The following is a 21,027-nucleotide window of genomic DNA, read 5'->3' on the forward strand; positions in this document are numbered from 1 at the left end:
AAAGAACAGCAGCTTGTCACAATAAAAGTTAAACAATTGCAAAGCAGCATTGTTTTTTTTAATTATTCTGAACCTTTCCTAATCATTACATTACATTACATTAGTATTTAGCAGACTCTTTTGTTCAAAGCGACTTACAAGGAGCAATTTAAACAAGAACAGGGTAAGGGACAGTGTACAGTTGCAGCACTGATAGCACTGTCCTACAAAGAGTAAGAGAACAATGCATTACAAAGTAGCAAAAGTAAACAAATACCTCAAGGTGCAGTGTACAGTTGCAACACTGACAACACAATAGAACCAACATTAAATAATAGGAAGGTAACAAGGCAAATTGGATAATAAGCAAGACATCTAGGCGCAGTATACAGTTGCAACACTGGCAACAATGTCCAACACAATGAGAAAGCAAAATATAAAATAATTAAAGGATTTAAAAAGGATGTTAAAAGCAAATTAGGTACATAAAGATGTTAGGTACATAAGAGATGTTAATAGCAGTGGCTATTAGAGACTAAGACTAAGGAAAGAGACTAAAAACTAAAGGCTACAAGGTGAGTAGAATTAGTTATGTCAGAGTGCATGGAAGCTTTCCAACATAACTAACTCTACTCTAACTCTACTAATCGCAACCGATCTGGGTCTGGGGAAACAACTGCAAGAGGCCAAGCTGCAGAGAGAGAAGTTGCGGAGCTGCGAACTCTTGTTACTAAAGGTGCGATAGGCAAACACTTTCATACAGTCATTACAGCTAGGGAAAATACAAACGTATGTATAGAAACTGGGCAGCCATGGCTCAATGGTTAGAGTGGCTGAAGTGCTCTTGAGCAAGGCACCTAACCCGACTGGAAACAATACCCTGTAAATAACTGCAAGTCGCTTTGGATAAAAGTGTCAGCTAAGCGGAATGTAGTGTACAGTAACTGCTCGTAAATACTTATTTTCATTTCAATTGAACACTCACCGGTACGGTATCAAACTTGGAGAATTGAAGGNAAAAAACGTTTTTTTGCATGTGGGGCCTTATTTCTGGAATAAAACACATCACTCTACACACCCATACCACTTTTTTCCCATTTGATGCAGTTTGGAAGATTTTGTGTCAGACGGTATCCACTCAACGGTAGCCGTAGGGGCAACATTTCCAAGCCCATAAATGACTTTTCCCCACTTTTTAAACGTTGTGCAGATGTGCCATAGTCGAATCAAACACTTCCCGCGTCTGTCACACCCCCGCCTACTTGTACTCATTTATTTCTGAAAACGGCAATGAAGGCGGCACCGTGACGTCATCGGCTGGCGACACTATTTATTTTGACAGCCGTAAGCTGGCTGCCATTGCATTGCATGTTGCGGTCTGTGTTTGCAATTAAGCAGTTAGCAAGCAAGGCTGTGAAAACTTCCTCTTTTACAGAAGATGGCAGAAGATTCTGACTTTGAATTCGAAGATGACTTTGTGTATGATGGCCGTCCGTATCGTTTTGAGCCTGAGTATACAGATGAGGAGCTGTTGGAAAGAAGAAGGCAGAGACAGGCTATGGAACAGCGGACCAAGCTACAACCAGTAGCGCGCTCACGAACAGATGGTATCTGGTGGTGCTCTTGTGGACACGTTCTATGATGAAAACCGAAGATGAATGTCTGTGCTGTATCGAATGGGATTTGCGTCCAGGAGGTGAACGGCTGGGTGATTCTAACCAGGCATGCTGTCTTACAACTCTAGAGGATGTCCGTGCCTTGATGAACCGTGGAGTCATAGAAACGTTTTTTCGTGTTCCCAAACTGAACTGGAGGACACAGCCCCAGCCAGCGGTATCAAATGGACAGCTGTCTGTTGAGTAAGTAGCATGATAACGAACGTGTGATGCAGATTTGAATTGTCACCGTTAGACTGTTACTATTCAGAGTATTGTTCTCACTCATGCATTACTGCATACTAATCACTGTGATCATTTTTTCCATAGGCAATTTCGGCTAGTAGCATATCGAATTGTTCTCGACTGGGCACTTGGAGGGCTACGACTGGGACCAGGCCACAGAAAGGTGATTCCCAGCTGCATCGTGAGCCTTATCAGAAGCAAGTATCCATCTCCCAGCGGAGACTATGTTGGATTCACGGATGCAGAGCTCCTCAGTATATTCGAATAGCATACCTTACACTATTATATTACCTTCAAAAACGTTCATAGGCTACATCCGATAGCCTACCTGCACTGTGATACAACAGGAAATGTCCAAGCCCCGACAGCAGTTGGCAAGCATTGCAAACACGTTTTACAATTCATTATTGCCTCAATTGTGTTCAGATGCACTGCCAGAGACTAGCAGCTTCTTTTGACAAGCATATACCTAATGCATATATCATACTGAATAGATGTCATTACTATCTATTGTAAATTTTATAATATCATTACAATCTATTGTACATTTTCAATAAATGGAAAGAACCAAGATCAGTTGTGTTTGGGCTTTATTTGTACAAAATGTCATTCATAATAAGACATTCATTCGACAACACAGCATAAGCTACAGTCAGACAGTAATGAAAAATGCTGAGTCCTGTTTTGTTTTTTGTCCAAGGCCTCTCAGGGGCTTTGAGGTAGTTTGCAACACCTTGACCTTTTTCCAAGTATTTCAACTAACTGTAAACATATATGTTAAAGTGGCACATATGGTTGTATTCTGAAAAGCCTAACAAAACTAATATGACAGTAAAGTGAATATAATCCAAACAATTTTCATTTAGATTGAGTGTAAACAAAACTGTACAAAAAAGTGGTAGAGTTCTTCAGTCAGTGCAAGAAAACAGTGTAAATAAGTAAAAAGAGCATTTAGAAAGTTTTCTTACAGCGAGTAAAAAAGTAATTGAAAGTCACCCTGTTTCTCTGCTAGTTGAATACTAATTAGATGGACCTGTAACACCTCTAATGGAAGACCCTTGGGTGTTGGATTCAAAGAAAAAGTCAGTGGGTCTAATAGGGCTTAGCTCTCAATCCTCCAAAGCGACTGGTCCGTCTAGCCACTAAAAAGTTTTTGTCTGGTCTGGCGACTGGAGCAATATTCTGAAGCAGTCTTTTGCAACGTGGCTTCTTGTACTGCTCTGTGTATGCTATACTAGCATCATCCCTCATCTCCAAGGCACGCTCAATTAGGGTCCTTCTGAAGGTCTGTGTCGTCTTCTGGTAGATGGGCTTTGACACTCAATCCCCTGACTGCCTGGAATATGGGAAGGACCAACGGAGTTCACCTGGGGAAATAAAGATGAAACTTTGTTTATTTACCAGTAGATTGTCAGTGGCAGAACAATTACACACAGGGCCCCCATAGGTTGCAGGGCACCCACCAGCATTACATGTGGGCCCTTGGGCAAATGCTGCATACTGTTATTGACCGTTACGATTCCATTTCAAAGACAACACACAAGCTTCCAGTAAGACATGGCAGCAATAAAGCAAAGCGGTCAATCAAATGAAGGTGAATGCTTCCCATACTACTTCAAGCATACACTTTGTGAGACCACCCCCCTCCCCTATTTTAGATATAACCATTTCAGTTGTTCACCTAGAGTGATTGAATACCTTCACACACAGTGTACACAGGTATAAACAAATGTATGGACATATTACCTGCTTTAGTTGTGGCCTGTTGCCTCCCAACATTTTCGTTATGATCCATGATTGCTAATTGTGTCCGAGCCCGCATGGAGTCATAATTGAAGTGCAGTCTTTTTGGGACATATTTCAGCATCACTGAGTGGTAGGCCTCCAGAGGTCCTGTATAGACAAATGACAGAACACCACATGCACAGCCAACAATAAAATAAATACATTGAAATTCAGATGCAATGTTTTCAGAGTGTCAGAGTGAACCAGCAAATACCAATATTACAAGAAAGTTATCTACCCTTATACGTTGGTGGCAGACATTTCTAAATGTGGGTGGGGGTGACATAGTTATGTAACAGGGATGTACCAGTATGCTTGAACAACGTCATCTGCCGCAGGTCATGAAGGAGATTTCGGTTGGTGACTATGTCCTTCAGGGCGGAGAAAGCAGGTGAATCAGGTGAAATCCACTTCTTTCTCTCTTGCTCCTCATCAGACAAGGGGGGGGGGTGGAGACAGGTGTGCTCACTGCTCCCTTCTTCCCATCGATGCACCCCAGTGATGTGGTACAGCAGGGAAGTCCATCGACAGATACAAAGCTGAAACATTGAAAGGAAATGCTCAGTGAAAATTTCAATATGTGTTCATCCAAAAACGAGGACAGGGTTTGATTTCAGTGTGTGAGCAGCTATTTATGACAGGTTTTCATGCATTAGAGATGGACCTGGTGCACAATAAAACAGTGTGTATTTTGTCAGAATAATAGTGAAGGGCGAAATATTGTCATGTAATGGCAGTTTTCAAAATAAAAGGTGTTTGATTGTTGTTCTTACCAATGGTTGCGACCACGTGGGAGCCAAGGCATAGTACTTCCCAGATAACGAACGGCTTTTTGGTGTTGTTGTAGTCTGGGGGGGGCTTGTCATAAGCACATTCAATGCAGAGTCAAATGGCCCTCTAGATCCTGATGGTTCCTCCAGTGCACCGTGTTGGCTTTTCTCAGGAGTTGACTGAGGAAGTGAAGGTCACTGCAAGGCTGAAACCACTGTGGCACTTTCCTAAAAGAGAAAATAAATACAAAAAGGAATACATAAATAAGACACATCACACTGCATCAATGTCATCAGCTTGGGACTATGATGAATCCCCTTTCTTGTTCATCTGACATTGAGACATAGGCTATACATACAAGTCAGTGACTGTAGTATTCAGAGAAATCAACACAGCTGAACCATGTCCATTCCTCATTTAAACCTCATTTAAACCTTTTATTTTGGACCTTTTTACAAACTTCTGCAACAGTAAAGATAGTGTTTATGATGTCTTTATATCTTTTTGTATGCATATCTTGCATGCCTGTCTATCTGGCTTTCATGACGTTGGAAATCTGCATCTACAATACCCCATACACACCTCATTCACCTATGGGTTGCATCGTACAATCAACATGACGCAATGAAAGTAAAATACGGTGTGGTTCGAAACAAACCAGCATTCCATTGTTGATGTACTGGTAATTCGTGAACGGCTCCAAAAGTCAAGGCTCTGATGATGACTGTTCACTGATCGCTCTGGGAGACCGTTCACAAATGCACCCAGCAGTAGAGCTAGTCTAGAGCTCTATTTTGCAATCGATAGTCTGGCTAGTGGGAGCGAGCCGACCGGGGAGCGTCCTGCGTTGGGAGCGACAATCAGGGAATCTTTTGCATCACAGGTAGCCTGCTTGGGTCATGTCAACTGTTTTACCTCTACGTTTCAATTTTGTTCCCCAATGTTCCAAATGCACCCACTGCTGCTTCCGACAAAACGGACAACTTGGAAATGGTGCACACAACTTATAATTTGGCTTGTTTGAATGTTTGCTAGCAGTAGACTTTGCACTGATTCAAGTACAGGGTAATCACATACAATTAGCTCGTGGACATGTGAAAGCTAGCTTACCGTAGTTTCCTCTGAGCGTTGTTTCGGTGGCCGTAGGCACAGCGCCGGTCTTGAGAATTCGATACAGAGATGTTTGGCCAGGTTTCATTTCCTTTAGTGAACAAAAATCATCGGCATAGAAATGGGCACTACAAACTTGATGATCAGCGCGTCGCAATCGCTGCGGTCTGATGTTAGGATCCATTTTCTCATTGCGATAAGCCACAGTCTCAATACTTCTCGGTTTTGCAGAGGAAGCCGGTGAAAAGACAAGGATGTCCATCGTCATCTTGTTTTCGCATCCTGGGAATGTACACATTCGAACCATTTTTTGCAAAACCCAAATATTACTCCCAAAAAGCTAATGTTTACAAGCGTTTTGCAGTCCTAGCTGATTGAGCGAGCGAAGGAAGCTCAACCGCCTGCTGTCAGAATAAATGGTGTCGCCAGCCGATGACGTCACGGTGCCGCCTTCATTGCCGTTTTCAGAAATAAATGAGTACAAGTAGGCGGGGGTGTGACAGACGCGGGAAGTGTTTGATTCGACTATGGCACATCTGCACAACGTTTAAAAAGTGGGGAAAAGTCATTTATGGGCTTGGAAATGTTGCCCCTACGGCTACCGTTGAGTGGATACCGTCTGACACAAAATCTTCCAAACTGCATCAAATGGGAAAAAAGTGGTATGGGTGTGTAGAGTGATGTGTTTTATTCCAGAAATAAGGCCCCACATGCAAAAAAAAACGTTTTTAGATGCGTCCAGCATCTCTATAAGAGGGTCTGTCCGTCCGTCCGTCCGTCTGAAACGCTGTCTGAAACGCTTTCCTTGTCTGAAACGCTGTCTGAAACGCATTCCTTCAATTGTTCAGAGAGGCATTTTGGCCTGGAGCGAATGCGTGTCAAAACGTATACGATATGTTACCAAACCGGCAAGGCTAAGCTGATGGCATTGTGAGACAACTGAGGGGTGCATTCAATTTTCGGCATTGTTTTGCGTTTGGACAGTGGTAGGCAACTTCGTTCCTTCTCCACAGCACACCAACACCACTGTGAGTGTCACTTCATGTTCACGGTCTTGTGATAGGCCTACACTTCGGCTGATAGTGTCGCGTTGTGCAGCTATTTTGGTTCATCAGAATGGAAATGAACGATTTAGAAGTCGGCAGGCAGTATTTCACACAGATGTTTGTGCTCGGATAGAGTGGCGTTTGCATTGCATAACGCTCCACGACATTGAACCGTAATAAGTTGACAGGCGACCAGCACCGCTACAGCTCTTCCTCTAAACGTGAGTTTGCAAACATTCTGCCACTACGTTTCAGTGAGTAGTCAGTGTTCTCGAACTAGAACTAGTAGACAGATGGGCCATTTGCATTTCACATACGCTGTGTTACTGATGTTCTCGGGCATATTGCAAGGGAGAGTCGTTTTCTGCTGGCGGTCGCGTGGACCCCACAGGTGCTTTCCCTTGCGCTCAGAGAGAGCACGGGACAGAACGCGTATTTTGCTTCGTAATTGGTTTGCAGTCGTATGAATTTGGTAAACTCTGCCACTGAAGCTCACTGCTTTGTGCCTTTGACGGTAAAAAGCTGGCATTGAAAATTAAGCGCACAATGCATCCAAAGGGTGAACCCATAGCGCATGATTCACCCAAACGGTTTTATTTATTTATTAGGCTATTTGGCGATGTTTAGTTTCTTTCCCACATGCACATGACGCTGAAATGGCGTGATAGCCTACTAAAGGTTGATAAATAATCTAGTACTAATATCTGGTAATTTGTAATGTAGCCACTTGATCTATGTGAAATTAGAAATTAGATGCTTCTTTTCCAAATCCAAGCATGATGGCCTTATTATAGTCTAAACTGCAAAATATAAAGCTTTGTCTCGTCATTTCGCTGCCTGCCACATTATTTGGAGTTTCCATGGGCAATAGGCTATGACCAATAAACAAAAAGCACATCCTCAGAGGGGGGTGGGCGTTGACAGGTTAGGAGGAGGCCAGCGGGGCGTTTTGGGGGAAAAAAAGGTTGGAACTGGCATAGAGGGACGCATCTGTTGTCCGCCTGTCGGCCTTGTTTCCCTTTAATCTTGATGTATTTTTTTTCTTCTTTTACTTACAACTTTGTGTGTGTGCAAGTGGGGGGCAATTATCTTGTCAGGACAATGTGAGAGAAGACAGGAAACGAGCTGGAGAGAGACAGACTGGGAAGGGTTGGGAAATTACGCTGGACTTGAGTCACATCCTTATGTATGGTGACAGTATAATCAGTATTAATAACCTTTGCAAAATGTGAAAAAATGGCAAATATAATGGTCACAAACAAAGTAAAACGAAAGGGTTTCTAATCTAAACTAAAGTGGTTCCCGCGATTTTTTTTTATTATTTCAGACCGACCTCAGGTGGCCTTCTCTGTTGGTCTCTTGCAGTCTGGTAATAGTAATGGAGACATTGGACTCTTCCCGGTGGACACCACTCTCAAGTACAAGAAGATTTTTTCTAATGCAGGCAACAGATACAATCCATCAACAGGTAGCCTACTGTGTTGTGCTGGGCCTAGGACAAAGTCGTCTGAAAGGGCCCCCCACCCAATACATGCAATCTAATTAGGACCCAATTCTGGGCCCCCTCTCTTCCTGGACCATGACAATATACCTGTCCCGCCTGTGCTACGAAACAGCAGAGCATGGATACACAAGGGATGGGTGTCGACAAAATAGACCTCTGTCATAAATGGCATCCGACATCTGCGGACATCCATCATGGCATAATGCAAAGGTGTATGTACAGTCAATCCGGAAAGTATTCACAGCGCTTCACTTTTTTCACATTTTATTATCTTACAACCTTATTCCAAATGAATCTCTGTTATCAAAATCCTACGCAAATTATTCCATTATGACCATGCGGAAAATGAGTTGTCTTGACAGTTTTAAAAATGTATAAAAACAAAAAACAAAGAAAACATATTTACAAAAGTATTCACAGCCTTTGCTTAATACTTTGTAGAACCACCTTTGGCAGCAACTACATTCATTTTTTTCATTTCGAAATGAAAAGGGATTAAAAGGGAGGTCATCGGTGTGTGTTTCAACCTTTTAGTACATTGAAATTGTACATTTTGAGTCTGCACCTGGCTAAAATAGATGGGTGTGAGTTTTGAATGAAATCCTATGGAGAGTATCATGATCTGCTTTTGTAGTCACAATGCAAGTTGACATGCATGCTTCTTTAGGTGTAATTCAGATTAACATGGTTTGGCGATGTATGGATGCCGGCAACATTGTCAGTCCCACAACCATGCTTGACTAGCCAGATGATGCACTTTTTGTGTAAAACTCACTTGTTTACCACCACACATGCTTGACGCCATCTAAAGCAAATTTGTTTATCTTGGTCTCAAGAGAGATGAACAGACCAAGGATATGGATCACTGGAACCATGCCGTGTGGTCTGATGAGACCAAGATAAACAATTTTGCTTTAGATGGTGTTAAGCATGTGTGGTGGTAAACAAGTGAATTTTACCAAAAAAGTGCATCATCTGGCTAGTCAAGCATGGTAGTGGGACTGACATCGTTTGGGGATGTATGAATGCCGTCAACATTGGAAATCTGAATTACACCTAAAGAAGCATGCATGTCAACATGCACTGTGACTACAGAAGCAGATCAAGATACTCTCCATAGGATTTCATTCAAAACTCACACCCATCTATTTTAGCCAGGTGCAGACTCAATATGTACAATTTCAATGTACTGAAAGGTTGACACACACACCCTTTCATTTTTTGAAATGAAAAAATGAATGTAGTTGCTGCCAAAGGTGGTTCTATAAAGTATTTAGCAACGGCTGGGGAACTTTTGTACAAATGATTTCTTTGTTTTTTATTTTTATAATTTTTCAAAACTGTCAAGACAACTTGTTTTTCACATGGTCATAGTGGAATAATTTGTGTAGGATTTTGACAACAGAGATTCATTTGTAGCATTTGGAATAAGGCTGTAAGATAATAAAATGTGAAAAAAGTGAAGCGCTGTGAATACTTTCCGGATTGACTGTATCTCATGCGAAACAAGCAAGGGAAATGGTGAAAATGGCGAAATTGTGCCCTGACCAAAACCATGTCTAACAGAATTTGGTGGAACATACAGCAACCGGTCACAGGCGTTGTGGAGCACAAGTTAAAATGCAAAGCTGTGATGCACAAATCACACACACACACCACTGCCAGAGAACTGGCAGTGCATCACACTGAAACTCCATAAATTACCATAGCTATGCGGATGATACCCAGCTCTACTTATCTATGTCCCCCAATGACTACACCCCCCTTGAATCACTCTATCATTGCATGGACCAAATTAACAAACATATGTCTCACAATTTCCTCCAGCTGAACACAGAAAAAACTGAAGTAATTATATTTGGGAAAAGAGAGGAGAGACAAAAGATTGCTACTATCCTTGAAACGAAGGGACTGAAAGCAAGGGAAACAGTTAAAAATCTTGGGGTCCTCATTGACAGTGACCTAAACTTCAACAGTCACATGAAAGCTATTACTAAGTCTGCATTTTATCACATAAAAAACGTCTCTAAATTTAGGGGCCTGATGTCTAAACATGATCTGGAGAAGCTAATACATGCCTTAATTTCTAGTAAGGTTGATTACTGTAACAGTCTTTTTACTGGCCTCCCCAATAAGACCATTAAACAGCTTCAACTTGTACAAAATGCAGCAGCAAGGGTTCTTACAAAAACAAGGATGTTCGACCACATTACTTCAATTTTAAGATCGCTGCATTGACTCCCAGTAAGCTACAGAATTGATTTTAAGGCAATGCAAATTGTGTTTAAGTCATTAAATGGAATGGGACCCACATATCTACTGGATATGTTTCAGCTGTATGCACCAACCAGGTCACTAAGGTCAACGGAGAAGAATTTGCTGGTGATTCCAAAAGTCAAAACAAAGTGTGGAGAGGCAGCCTTTAGCTTCTATGCTTCAAAGCTTTGGAACCAGCTTCCAGATGACATAAAAAATGCACCCACTATTGATAGCTTTAAATCTAGACTCAAGACAAAGCTGTTCTCAGATGCTTTCCCCTAGCTTAAATTACATATCATTCTTTTTTTATTATTATTTTTTTTATTTTTATGTTTATTTTTATTTTATTTTTTTATTATTATTATTTTTACCTTATGTTTTATCTTAATGTTTTAAATGTTTTTTGACTCTAATTAGGAATCTAATCTAGAAATCTATTTCCTTATTTTTTCCCTGTTTCCTTTCATTTACATTTATTAACTATGTGAAGCACATTGAGTTTCACCTGTGTATGAAATGCGCTATATAAATAAACTTGCCTTGCCTTGCCTTGCCTTGAAACGTATTCAAAAGTCGGGGTGCTTTGAAGTGATCCAGTCTCTCCCTTTATATTATTAATCGGATGGCAAAGAGTTTGAGCAATATGTGCACATATGACATCCATGAGTAAGTACCATGTGGAAATAAGTCAGTCAAGTAGGGCAGTGTTGAATTAGGTCAATAAGTAAGTATGTAATTGTTTAAATAAGTCACTAAGTATTGCAATAAATCATGTTAACCACAATAATTAAAGCCCAGATGGCTAAAATGAAAGGAAAAGATAAAGGTCCTTAAAGGTCCGCAACACTTTTAAGTGCAGAAAAGCAAACATTTCAAAACAAATAACAAATTCTAAGACCCACAATCATCTTGAGCGACCACATTCTCTGGCTGAACATGAACACTGTGTCTCTTGATCTTAAGAAACGCTTTCAATCTTCCTGCTTTGAAATACCCAACCACTATCTTTTTGGACTTTATACATTGAAAATGTAATACACTAAATGTATAGAGTAAATTGTGCATGTGAAAAATTATAATAAATTGTATTCTATTCATGTTATTCTTTATTCTTCTGAAGGTTACGCTTCACAACTGATGACATCCCTGGAAGAGGGGTATACGAATTCACCACAGGCCCTCCAAGACAGAAGTGCTCTTCTGGGTTCCGCTGCGCCACCTCCCCTCACCTCTTCTCTCCAGAAGATTGCCAAGGATGATATCTTCAACGGCACTCACGCTTCAACACTAGTGGCACATCTTAACACTCAAGTTTAGACTCCAAATACAAATCACAACTAATCATAACTATGTACAGTGTTTTTCAGTCATTTAAAATAGACTTGCTGTTTACATCTTTAATACACTCAATTGCCCCTTTTCTTATGTGTTTCATGTATGTACCAATAAATGTAAAACTACTGAAACCGTTTGTGCCTGTGAATGTCTTTATTTTATTTAAAAGAAAAAGAATCCTCCCCAAGATCAGCCCATTCAAAACCTTTATAGGTCCCTCCTTCCTCTGGGTACTGCCTCCTTATTGCAGCCACAACGCATGCCGGAATAGGTTTTCGTATCTGTCGGCCCCAAGTGCCATATGCCCAGCGGACAATCTGTTGGTATACTGTGTATCGATATTGCCTAGGGTGGGAAATTTCAATTTTCATCTTGCTATTGCAATTTCATGTTATTCATTACAATTAAACTGGACAGTTACAATGACAATGCCTTTTGCTACACAACTTAAGGACATGGTAAACTCCTGTATGCATCAGTCAGTCAGCATCGGTGCCACAAAGATGTTGTTGTAAGTGGATATGCGTTATTAGTCTAATGCAGTGTTTCCCAACCTTTTTTGTTTTGTGTACCCCCTGAGCCATTTTGTAAGATGATGAGTACCCCCTCACTCATGCTCCACATCTGTTCCTATATCCCAATGTGACTATACTCCATATATTTGTCATTATTACATTTTTCCACGTACCCCCTGCAGTGTGCTCGCATACCACTAGTGGTACACGTACCCCTGGTTGGGAAACACTGTATAGAAACATTATCTGCAAAATGCTTTGATGGAAACATACTCTGGCTTGGTGGCTTGGAGAGGACCATGTTCTTGCTTGAATGCCAAATATGCCACCTCCAGCACATACGGGTCCAGGCACACGCTCTGGAAACCAGAACGGCGCGTCAGGCAGGTAATGTCCTCTGGGAGCTTCTCAAGAAGAGCGCGATATTCCTCTATCTCCCTGCAACACACGCTCTCCAACGCAGAGGGCATGGACTCGCACTGGGTACAAAGGCACCTGTCAAATAAATGTGCATAGGTCATCGTGTTACCTTAAGTCAGTGGTTCTTAACCTGGGGTGCGGGCACCCCCTGGGGGTGCGCCAGAGATTTCAGGGGTTGCGCAGGATTTTGTTTGTGTTGAGGTTGTGACCAAAATTCTGCTTCCAAACATTATATTTAGGCCACATCAAGACCAAATTAAAACATGTTTTGGTCCCCATGTAAAGCCATTCAAGTATTGATTAATGTCTAATGCAGGAATAATTGTTATTAATCGCCTAAATATTTTTTTTGTGCATATATACGTGTAGACGTTTGGATTGGGGGTGCACGGCTTGTCTTGCGCACAGGTTAGGGGGTGCTTCAGGAAAAAAAAGGTTAAGAACCACTTCCTTAAGTCATTTGTGGACAAACATAATAATTGGAGAAGGTAAAATTGAAATATTGTGGGTGGCGGAAGAAGGGTTAATTTGACGTCAAGTGGCATACAGCACGTTGTTGTGCTTCTGTTATTGCGCAGATTAGGCCAGCAGGGTACCAGACGGTGTTTTGATCACGATCGCCGATCACGAAGTCCATAACAGTAAACACAACAAAACTTACAGCCACGAGCAGTCCTCGTGTAGAACACAACTCGAACCGTCTTGTTAGTTGTTAAAAACATCATCCCAATTAGGCCTAATCTGTTCAGGAATGATCCTTATCGGGGGCGTGCCAGCTAGCCTATAATGTGCCAGCTAGTAGATAGGCCAGCTAATATTTCTGGCATTTAGGTTGTGCCAATCGCGCCGCATAGCCTGCTAGAAGACTGTTACTGGCTTAAATGTAGGCTATCAGTATACGTGTATATTTTTAAAAAAGAAAAAAATAAAGCAGGGGCTTAGAAATATTTGTAACAACTCAAGACGTAGGCTAAGGTCACTTACCAGGGGCCTCATGTATGAAGCTCACTTACGGACAAAAAAGCTACTTAAGTTGTTTTCCACGGCCACGGTCAGATGTACTAAAACAGACTAGATGTGGAAAACTGCGGATCTCCACGCGAATTTCAGGGCTGCTGTGGAAGTTTCCGTAAGCGTGGAAGTTGCCGTAAGTGGTGCATTGCGTCTTTTTGGCGGCACACAGAGGCATGCAGCGCAACTACATGTGTTGTACGTGGTCAGAAATATTGCAGAGATGCAGTTAAACGTGGATATTAATGTTGAGGCGCGTGATTTAAAAAAAAGAAGAAGAAGAAAACCACCTCAACCATATTATTGTTGAGGCAGCTGGTTAAAATGAAGCGGACTCATGAAAGTATCCTGGAATTACAGCGAAATTGGATGCCCATCAGCAGTATTATTTCAAGTATTTGGCAGCTAATATTTTCTGGATCTGCGATGTGTCTTCTCGCATTTGTTGGTAACGTCCTCAACGCAGTGCTTGTCTTTCTCTTTTAATAAGGTAACTGTAAAATTAGTCCATCAATTAACAGGTGATTTTATAACTGAGTATTGGCTGCAAGTTATTCATACATGTGGCGTAGCCTACGTGTACATGTGTCATTTTTCATATTTATACCCGACATAAATGTTTATTTCTCGGAAGCCTTGGCGACTGCCTCATCGCAATGTGTTTTGATGTAATGCCTTGTAAATATCAATTGTTGGGAAACCTGCATTGTACTGCAGTATAACATGACAGTTTTTTCTGCAGTCCTCACATTAAGTATTACCAATGCCTGATTTTATACACGCCAAAGTAATTTTGTTAGGCTATTGCGCGCAGCCTTTTTCCTTTTAAATTGGCTACCTCCGAAACAGCGCCTTCACCTCGCATCATGAAATGTATTTCCCGCGTTCCCCTTCCCGCGTTCCCTTTCCAATTCTTTCAACCAATGAATGCACATGAATGGGTCTGTTCATACTAATTAGAATATTCATATAGAATATTTAAGGGAGGAGGCAAGGCGGAGACTTGGGCCCACGTGTGCTCGTGCATGTGCACAAGATTTCATGGCAAAACCTGGTTACGCACTTATTGATACATCCGGTTTTTTTTGGTCCATAAGTAACTTTCAAAATGTTTGCGCCCGCATTGTCTTGGTAGGAAATCCACGCACTTCTTCGTACATGAGGCCCCAGGACACCTGCTCCACTCTCCACTGGTTTTCGATGCTCCACATCTCCATCTCTCTCCTGTGACCATTTATCCTTCCCATGACCGGCCCCGGCGTCTTATTGGCTCGTAGTTGTACGCCACAGGTCCGTCGTATTGCACAGATCCTCCAGATCTTCCTCGTACTCCTCCATATTTTTCCAGTATTCTCTCAGCTTAGAACAGTATTTTAATATCAACGTTCCCCTGAGGCCACGTCACAGTTGGGAAGGGGATTTTTTCGACCAAGAGCGTAATCTTTTACAGCTTTTCTCCAAAATCACTTTTATAGCGTATTTTTGTGACCTTAATTAACTGAAACATACGTTTACACTATTTTACTATTCATTCATCCACAGTAGTCTTTAACCTGAATGTTGGCCTTTAAAATATGTCCTCAATTACAGCAAAGCTTAAAACTAAAGCAACAGATTTTGTAACTTACAATCAGTGACCTCTGCCATATAATAGTCACAGAGGTGCTGAGGGTGTTAAAAACGAGTTGCTCTGCCATAGTCACAAGTGTGTTAAAAGCTCATCCCCACAGCAAAAGCAAACATTGAGTGTTTTTGTGCTGAGTGTTAGTGATTGAGTGTTGTGTGCTTTCCCGCCATTTGGGAAGTTTTTTTTTTTTTGTTGCAATACAATACAACTCTTTCATGAAGTCGTTTTTTTCCTCTCTTGCACAATGCCTCATGAGGGGGTTTGATTATGATCAAGTGTTTCAAGTCTTTAACAGCTGTTTTCATGAAGTAGTTTTCTTGTGCAACGCCCTGTGAGGAGGTATATATATGAGTCTCAGGTCTGAGAGGCCCAGATATCCAGAGAGTTGCAGATGACGATGACGAGGATGACATTGATGAAGAGCATTGCGCTGCTGTTGGTGGCTGTGGGCTGCTGTGTGTGTGAACCCCAGGCTGACCCCAGCAGCTGTGCTCTCTGCTCCGTTACTCAAAGCATCGCCATGGTAATGGAGAGGGTGAAGGTTCTGGAGACCAGACTGGAGGATGTGAAGGTTCTAGAGACCAGAGTGGAGAAGAGCGAGAAGGATGTGGAGGAGCTGAGAGACCTTATTGGAGGTACTGAGTCAGAACGTGTGTGTGTGTGAAGGAGAGAGAGCTCGAGTGTGAGTGAATGTGTATCATTTCTGGAGGAGAAAAGTGTATCCATGTGTGTGAGCTTGTGTATGTAATTTCTCAATATGAAATTGTTATTGTGTTAATGGGGCTTGTGTGTGTCGACCTTAGGTGGCCTTCTGTGTGTGTGTGTATGTGTGTCTGTGTGTGTGTGTGTGTGTGTGTGTGTGTGTGTGTGTGTGTGTGTGTGTGTGTATGTGTGTGTGTGTGTGTGTGTGTGTGTGAGAGAGAGGGGTGTGTGTGAGAGAGAGAGAGAGAGAAAGAAAGAGAGAGAGAGATTGAGCAGGGAGTGTGAGTGTGAGTGTGTGTCATCTCTTGATAAAAAAGTAGAAATGCACTGGATCCTGATTTTTAGGATCCTGCCAGAGACCGGATCCACTGCTTAAGATCCTGCCGGATCAGGAACCGGATACCGGATCCTACGAAAGGGTTGAAACACATAGCCTACTCACACACGAGGGCCCTTTTTATTACGTTGGCTCAAACTATTAAGACTCATTGGCTTACTGCCACACTGCCAGCACTGGCTGCTTCGAAAGTTCTTTCACTCTATGCAGCAATTGCGGTTGTGAAAGACTGATGGAAAAACCTAGGCTAGAGATGCACCAGATCCTGATTATTAGGTAACTGCCGGATACCAGATCCACTGCTTAAGATCCTGCCGGATCCGGATCATGTGAAAAAACCTATTATCCTGCCGGATCCAGAACCGGATCTTGGATCCTGTGCATCTCTGTAGAAAAGTTTATCCAAATGTGTCATGTTTTCAGGTCAGCCTCGGGTGGCTTTCTCTGCTGCTCTCAGGGACTCTGGTTTTGGAATCACTGGACCCTTCACAGTGGCCACCCCTCTCAAATATAAAAAGGTCTTCTCCAACATCGGCAGTGGTTACAACCCTTCAACAGGTAGGCCTATGCGTCACATTACACAAATGAAAGTCATGGAAATAACAATATGGAAATACATGTCGCTATATGTATGATCCTCTTTGATCTCTTCAACAGGTGTGTTCACAGCGCTGGTGAAAGGAATGTACTTCTTCCACTTCTCTATGTTTAACAATCTGAATCCCACGCCAAACTCAGTCGTGAGCAGCTGGTGTCCATCTGGGATGTTAGCGGGACGGATGCCAATGACATGGGCAGTAACGCTGTGGTGGTCGCCTTGGAGACCGGAGACAACGTCTATGTGCAGCTCTTTGCCAACAGAGTCGTCTATGATGATACGGCAAACTACAACACCTTTAGTGGCTTCTTACTCTTCACCATATAGATCGAACAACACATGTCAATTGTTCACCACCAAGTTTGTATACATATTTCAGACCCATGTATTTTACAGTAATACAACTTGCAGTATGTTGTCCCACTTTTCCTGAATGTAAATGTAATGATATGGTTGCTATGGTTCCAAGTTTGGGCGACTATTGTCTTTGGCTCTACAGAAATAACACAAATGCCCAACGTATCAAATATGACACATGTTTTAATTCTTAAATCGTCAATCGTCTCTTTTTTAGATTTTGTGGAAAGGTCCAATAAAGATAACAAATTACATTGTTTTGTCTATTATTTCATGTGTCAGGAATGTAAGTTTGAGTGTGAGATTGCAAAGTTAAAAGCTAAAGCAACATATTTTGTTACTCACAACCAAGGGACTCTACCATAGTCAGAGTACAGCAGTGTTGGGGCCTCTACCATAGTCAGTAGTGTTGGGGCCTCTACCATAGTCAGTAGTGTAGTGTTGGGGCCTCTACCATAGTCAGTACAGTAGTATTGGGGCCTCTACCATAGTCAGTAGTGTTGGGGCCTCTACCATAGTCAGTACAGTAGTGTTGGGGCCTCTACCATAGTCAGTAGTATTGGGGCGGGGCCTCTACCATAGTCAGTAGTGTTGGGGCCTCTACCATAGTCAGTAGTGTTGGGGCCTCTACCACAGTCAGTAGTGTTGGGGCCTCTACCATAGTCAGTAGTGTTGGGGCCTCTACCATAGTCAGTAGTGTAGTGTTGGGGCCTCTACCATAGTCAGTAGTGTAGTGTTGGGCCCTCTACCATAGTCAGTAGTGTTGGGCCCTCTACCATAATCTGTAGTGTTGTGGCCTCTACCATAGTCAGTAGTGTTGGGCCCTCTACCATAGTCAGTAGTGTTGGAGCCTCTACCATAGTCAGTAGTGTAGTGTTGGGGCCTCTACCATAGTCAGTAGTGTAGTGTTGGGGCCTCTACCATAGTCAGTAGTGTTGGGGCCTCTACCATAGTCAGTAGTGATGGGGCCTCATAGTCAGTAGTGTTGGGGCCTTTACCATAGTCAGTAGTGTTGGGGCCTCTACCATAGTCAGTAGTGTTGGGGCCTCTACCATAGTCAGTAGTTTTGGGCCCTCTACCATAGTCACAGTACAGTATTGCTGAGGTTGTTACTCTGGCATAGTCACAATCATCCCCAAACCCAAAGCAAACATACATACATCGGCTTTTTCAGGGGGTTGCTAAAGTTTTGTGTGCGTTTCCGCCATTAGGGAAGTCTTTTTTTCTTGCAATACAATACAATTCCTCTTTCATGAAGTTGCTCCTCCTGTCTTGTGCAACGGCTTTCATTGTGCAACGCCTCGTAAAGGGGTTTGTATATAAGGCTCAGCTCCGAGGGACACAGATGCCCAGAGAGTCAATGATGACGATGATGACGATGATGAAGAGTATTTTGTTGCTGTTGATGACTGTGGGCTGCTGTGTGTGTGAACCCCAGACAGACTGCGGAGTAGAGTCTTCCAGCAGCTGTGCTCTCTGCTCCGTTACTCAAACCATCGCCATGGTAATGGAGAGGGTGAAGGTTCTGGAGACCAGACTGGAGAAGAGTGAGAAGGAAGTGGAGGAGCTGAGAGGCCTCATCGGAGGTACTGAGTCAGTCTATGTGTGTCAGTGAGAGAAGAGAGAGAGTGAGTGTGTGTCGTCTCTGGAAGTGTGCCTCATCGCCTGTCGATATTTCATGCTTTCAGGTCGGTAAATTCTCATCTGTGTGCTTATTGATGTTTTTTTTATGTTTTCAGGTCAAACTCCGGTGGCCTTCTCTGCTGCCCTCATGGAGTCCGGTTCTGGAATTATCGGACCCTTCACTGTGGCCACCCCTCTCAAATACAAGAAGGTCTTCTCCAACATTGGCAGCGGTTACAACCCTTCAACAGGTATGTGTCACATTACAGAGAGGGAGATAGCCTAAAACAGGGTTGTCAAACTCAAATTGACTGAGGGCCAAAATCAAAATCCGGAACAAAGTCGGGGGCTGAACCCAACATTTATTTTAAAAATTGGACTAAATATTATGAGTACATGCGTTTCATACTCATAGTTAAATTTCACACACACTCTTTCCCAGCATATATGGTAGTTCAAATGTATCTGCACATCCTGTGACATACCTAATTTCTTGTTCAAGTCTTTTTACACTATACATTAGTGGTGTATGTGGGCCAACTGTAATACACATTTGAAATGATCTGGCGGGCCGAATAAAATGGCTCTGCGGGCCAAATTTGGCCCCCGGGCCTGAGTTTGACACTCCTGGCCCAAGACAAGACAAGTGAACCTTGTGGAAATAGATCTAATTGAGTTTACGTTCATCAACAGGTGTGTTCACAGCGCTGGTCAAAGGAATGTACTTCTTCCGGTTCTCTGTGTTCAACAACGGGGCTGTTCCCGAAAGATCGGTTGTAAGCCTGATGAAGAACGGTGAGCATCTCGCGTCTGTTTGGGACCAAAAGTCGTCAGATCCTCATGACATGGGCAGTAACGCTGCAGTGATCGCCTTGGAAACAGGAGACACCGTCTACGTGCAGCTGCTGGCCAACACGGCTGTCTACGATGACGGCATGAACTACAACACCTTGAGTGGCTTCCTGCTCTTCCCCATGTAGATCGAAACGCAAATTTCAATTGTTCAAGTTCAAGTTCAAGTTTACTATAGCCAAATCAACAGTATGACATACAGTTGCTAGGAATGTCTTTGGTTTGCTCGTACATTTAACAACACAAATGCATATAGCTAAGACAAAGACAAGAAAACAATAGGGGCCATAAATAAACAGGGAATTACGCATACAATAAACATTGAAAGTGCAATAAGACATAATACAGTACATAGTGCAAGTAAGGCAAGAGGTAGAAAGCCAGGCAGTGGGGTGGCTGTAAAGTGCTAGTGCCTGTACAAGTAGCGGATGGCTTGTGGGTAGGTGCTGTCCCTAAAACGTGTGGTGTTGGCATGGAATACCTGATGGAAGGAGTGTGAATAGATGGTGGTTCACCACCACTTTAACAGAAAAAAACATTTTTACAGATTTCAGAGCCACTTCTTTTACAGTAATAGAAATGGCAGTAGGCGCTCCTGCTTTTCCTAAATGTAAATGTGGTTGCTATGGCTCTGGGATTGTGCGCCTCTTTTCTTTGGCTGTACAGAAGCAAGATAAATGCGTATCAACTTATAAAATATGATCTGTCTGATGTCTTTTTTTTTTCAATTGTCCGTTTTAGTTTTAGTTTTAATATATATATTTTTACATTTTGTTGAAGGGTCCAATAAAGAGTTAGATAACAAATTATTATTTTTTTGTATTTCATATGCCAAGAATGTAAGTGCATCATCCTAACGGTGCATGTCCATGAAGACATTCGCATTTGCTTGACGTGTCCGAGAGCATCGCGAGTCTAAGAGGATTGCGGCCTGTTTAGTTGTTCCCTTACACACTGCACAGTCAGCGTTCACCCTCTATCTGCCGGCAGCAACCTCCAGTTCCCCAGCACTCTAACCATGTTCTAAGTGCACAATGGCCACGGAAATGAACAAAAATGAACAAAAAATCTGATTGTCCCAGCTGTTTGACTACAAATGTAACGGCAGATGGATGCCAATATGTGAGGCAGATTCTGTGTGTTTTATTTTATTTATCAGACCAAAAGTTATGAAATTGACCGATTATTAAACACAATAAAACTGTCGGCAAGTAGTGATACAACCATGTCTCTGCTGCATCTCCTGTTATGTTAAAAGCCTATGATAGCCTAGGTCAGTGGTAGCCTGGTTCACA

At 42.4% G+C, this 21,027-nt stretch overlaps 1 protein-coding gene and 1 pseudogene across 1 annotated transcript; both read left to right on the forward strand.

The window, feature by feature from the left end:
• The first annotated feature begins 15,653 nt into the window (after positions 1 to 15,653).
• LOC134463025 (complement C1q-like protein 2) lies at positions 15,654 to 17,227 on the forward strand (annotated as a pseudogene).
• Positions 17,228 to 18,638: 1,411 nt separating this feature from the next.
• On the forward strand, positions 18,639 to 19,860 carry LOC134463026 (complement C1q-like protein 2). The gene is made up of 3 exons (XM_063216281.1): positions 18,639 to 18,843; positions 18,997 to 19,131; positions 19,574 to 19,860. Exons 1-3 carry the CDS (start codon positions 18,639 to 18,641, stop codon positions 19,858 to 19,860), a joined length of 627 nt encoding a protein of 208 aa, XP_063072351.1.
• The last annotated feature ends 1,167 nt before the right edge of the window (positions 19,861 to 21,027 follow it).

This window comes from Engraulis encrasicolus, chromosome 14 (genome assembly GCF_034702125.1).
Source record: "Engraulis encrasicolus isolate BLACKSEA-1 chromosome 14, IST_EnEncr_1.0, whole genome shotgun sequence".
Classification (NCBI taxonomy): domain Eukaryota; kingdom Metazoa; phylum Chordata; class Actinopteri; order Clupeiformes; family Engraulidae; genus Engraulis; species Engraulis encrasicolus.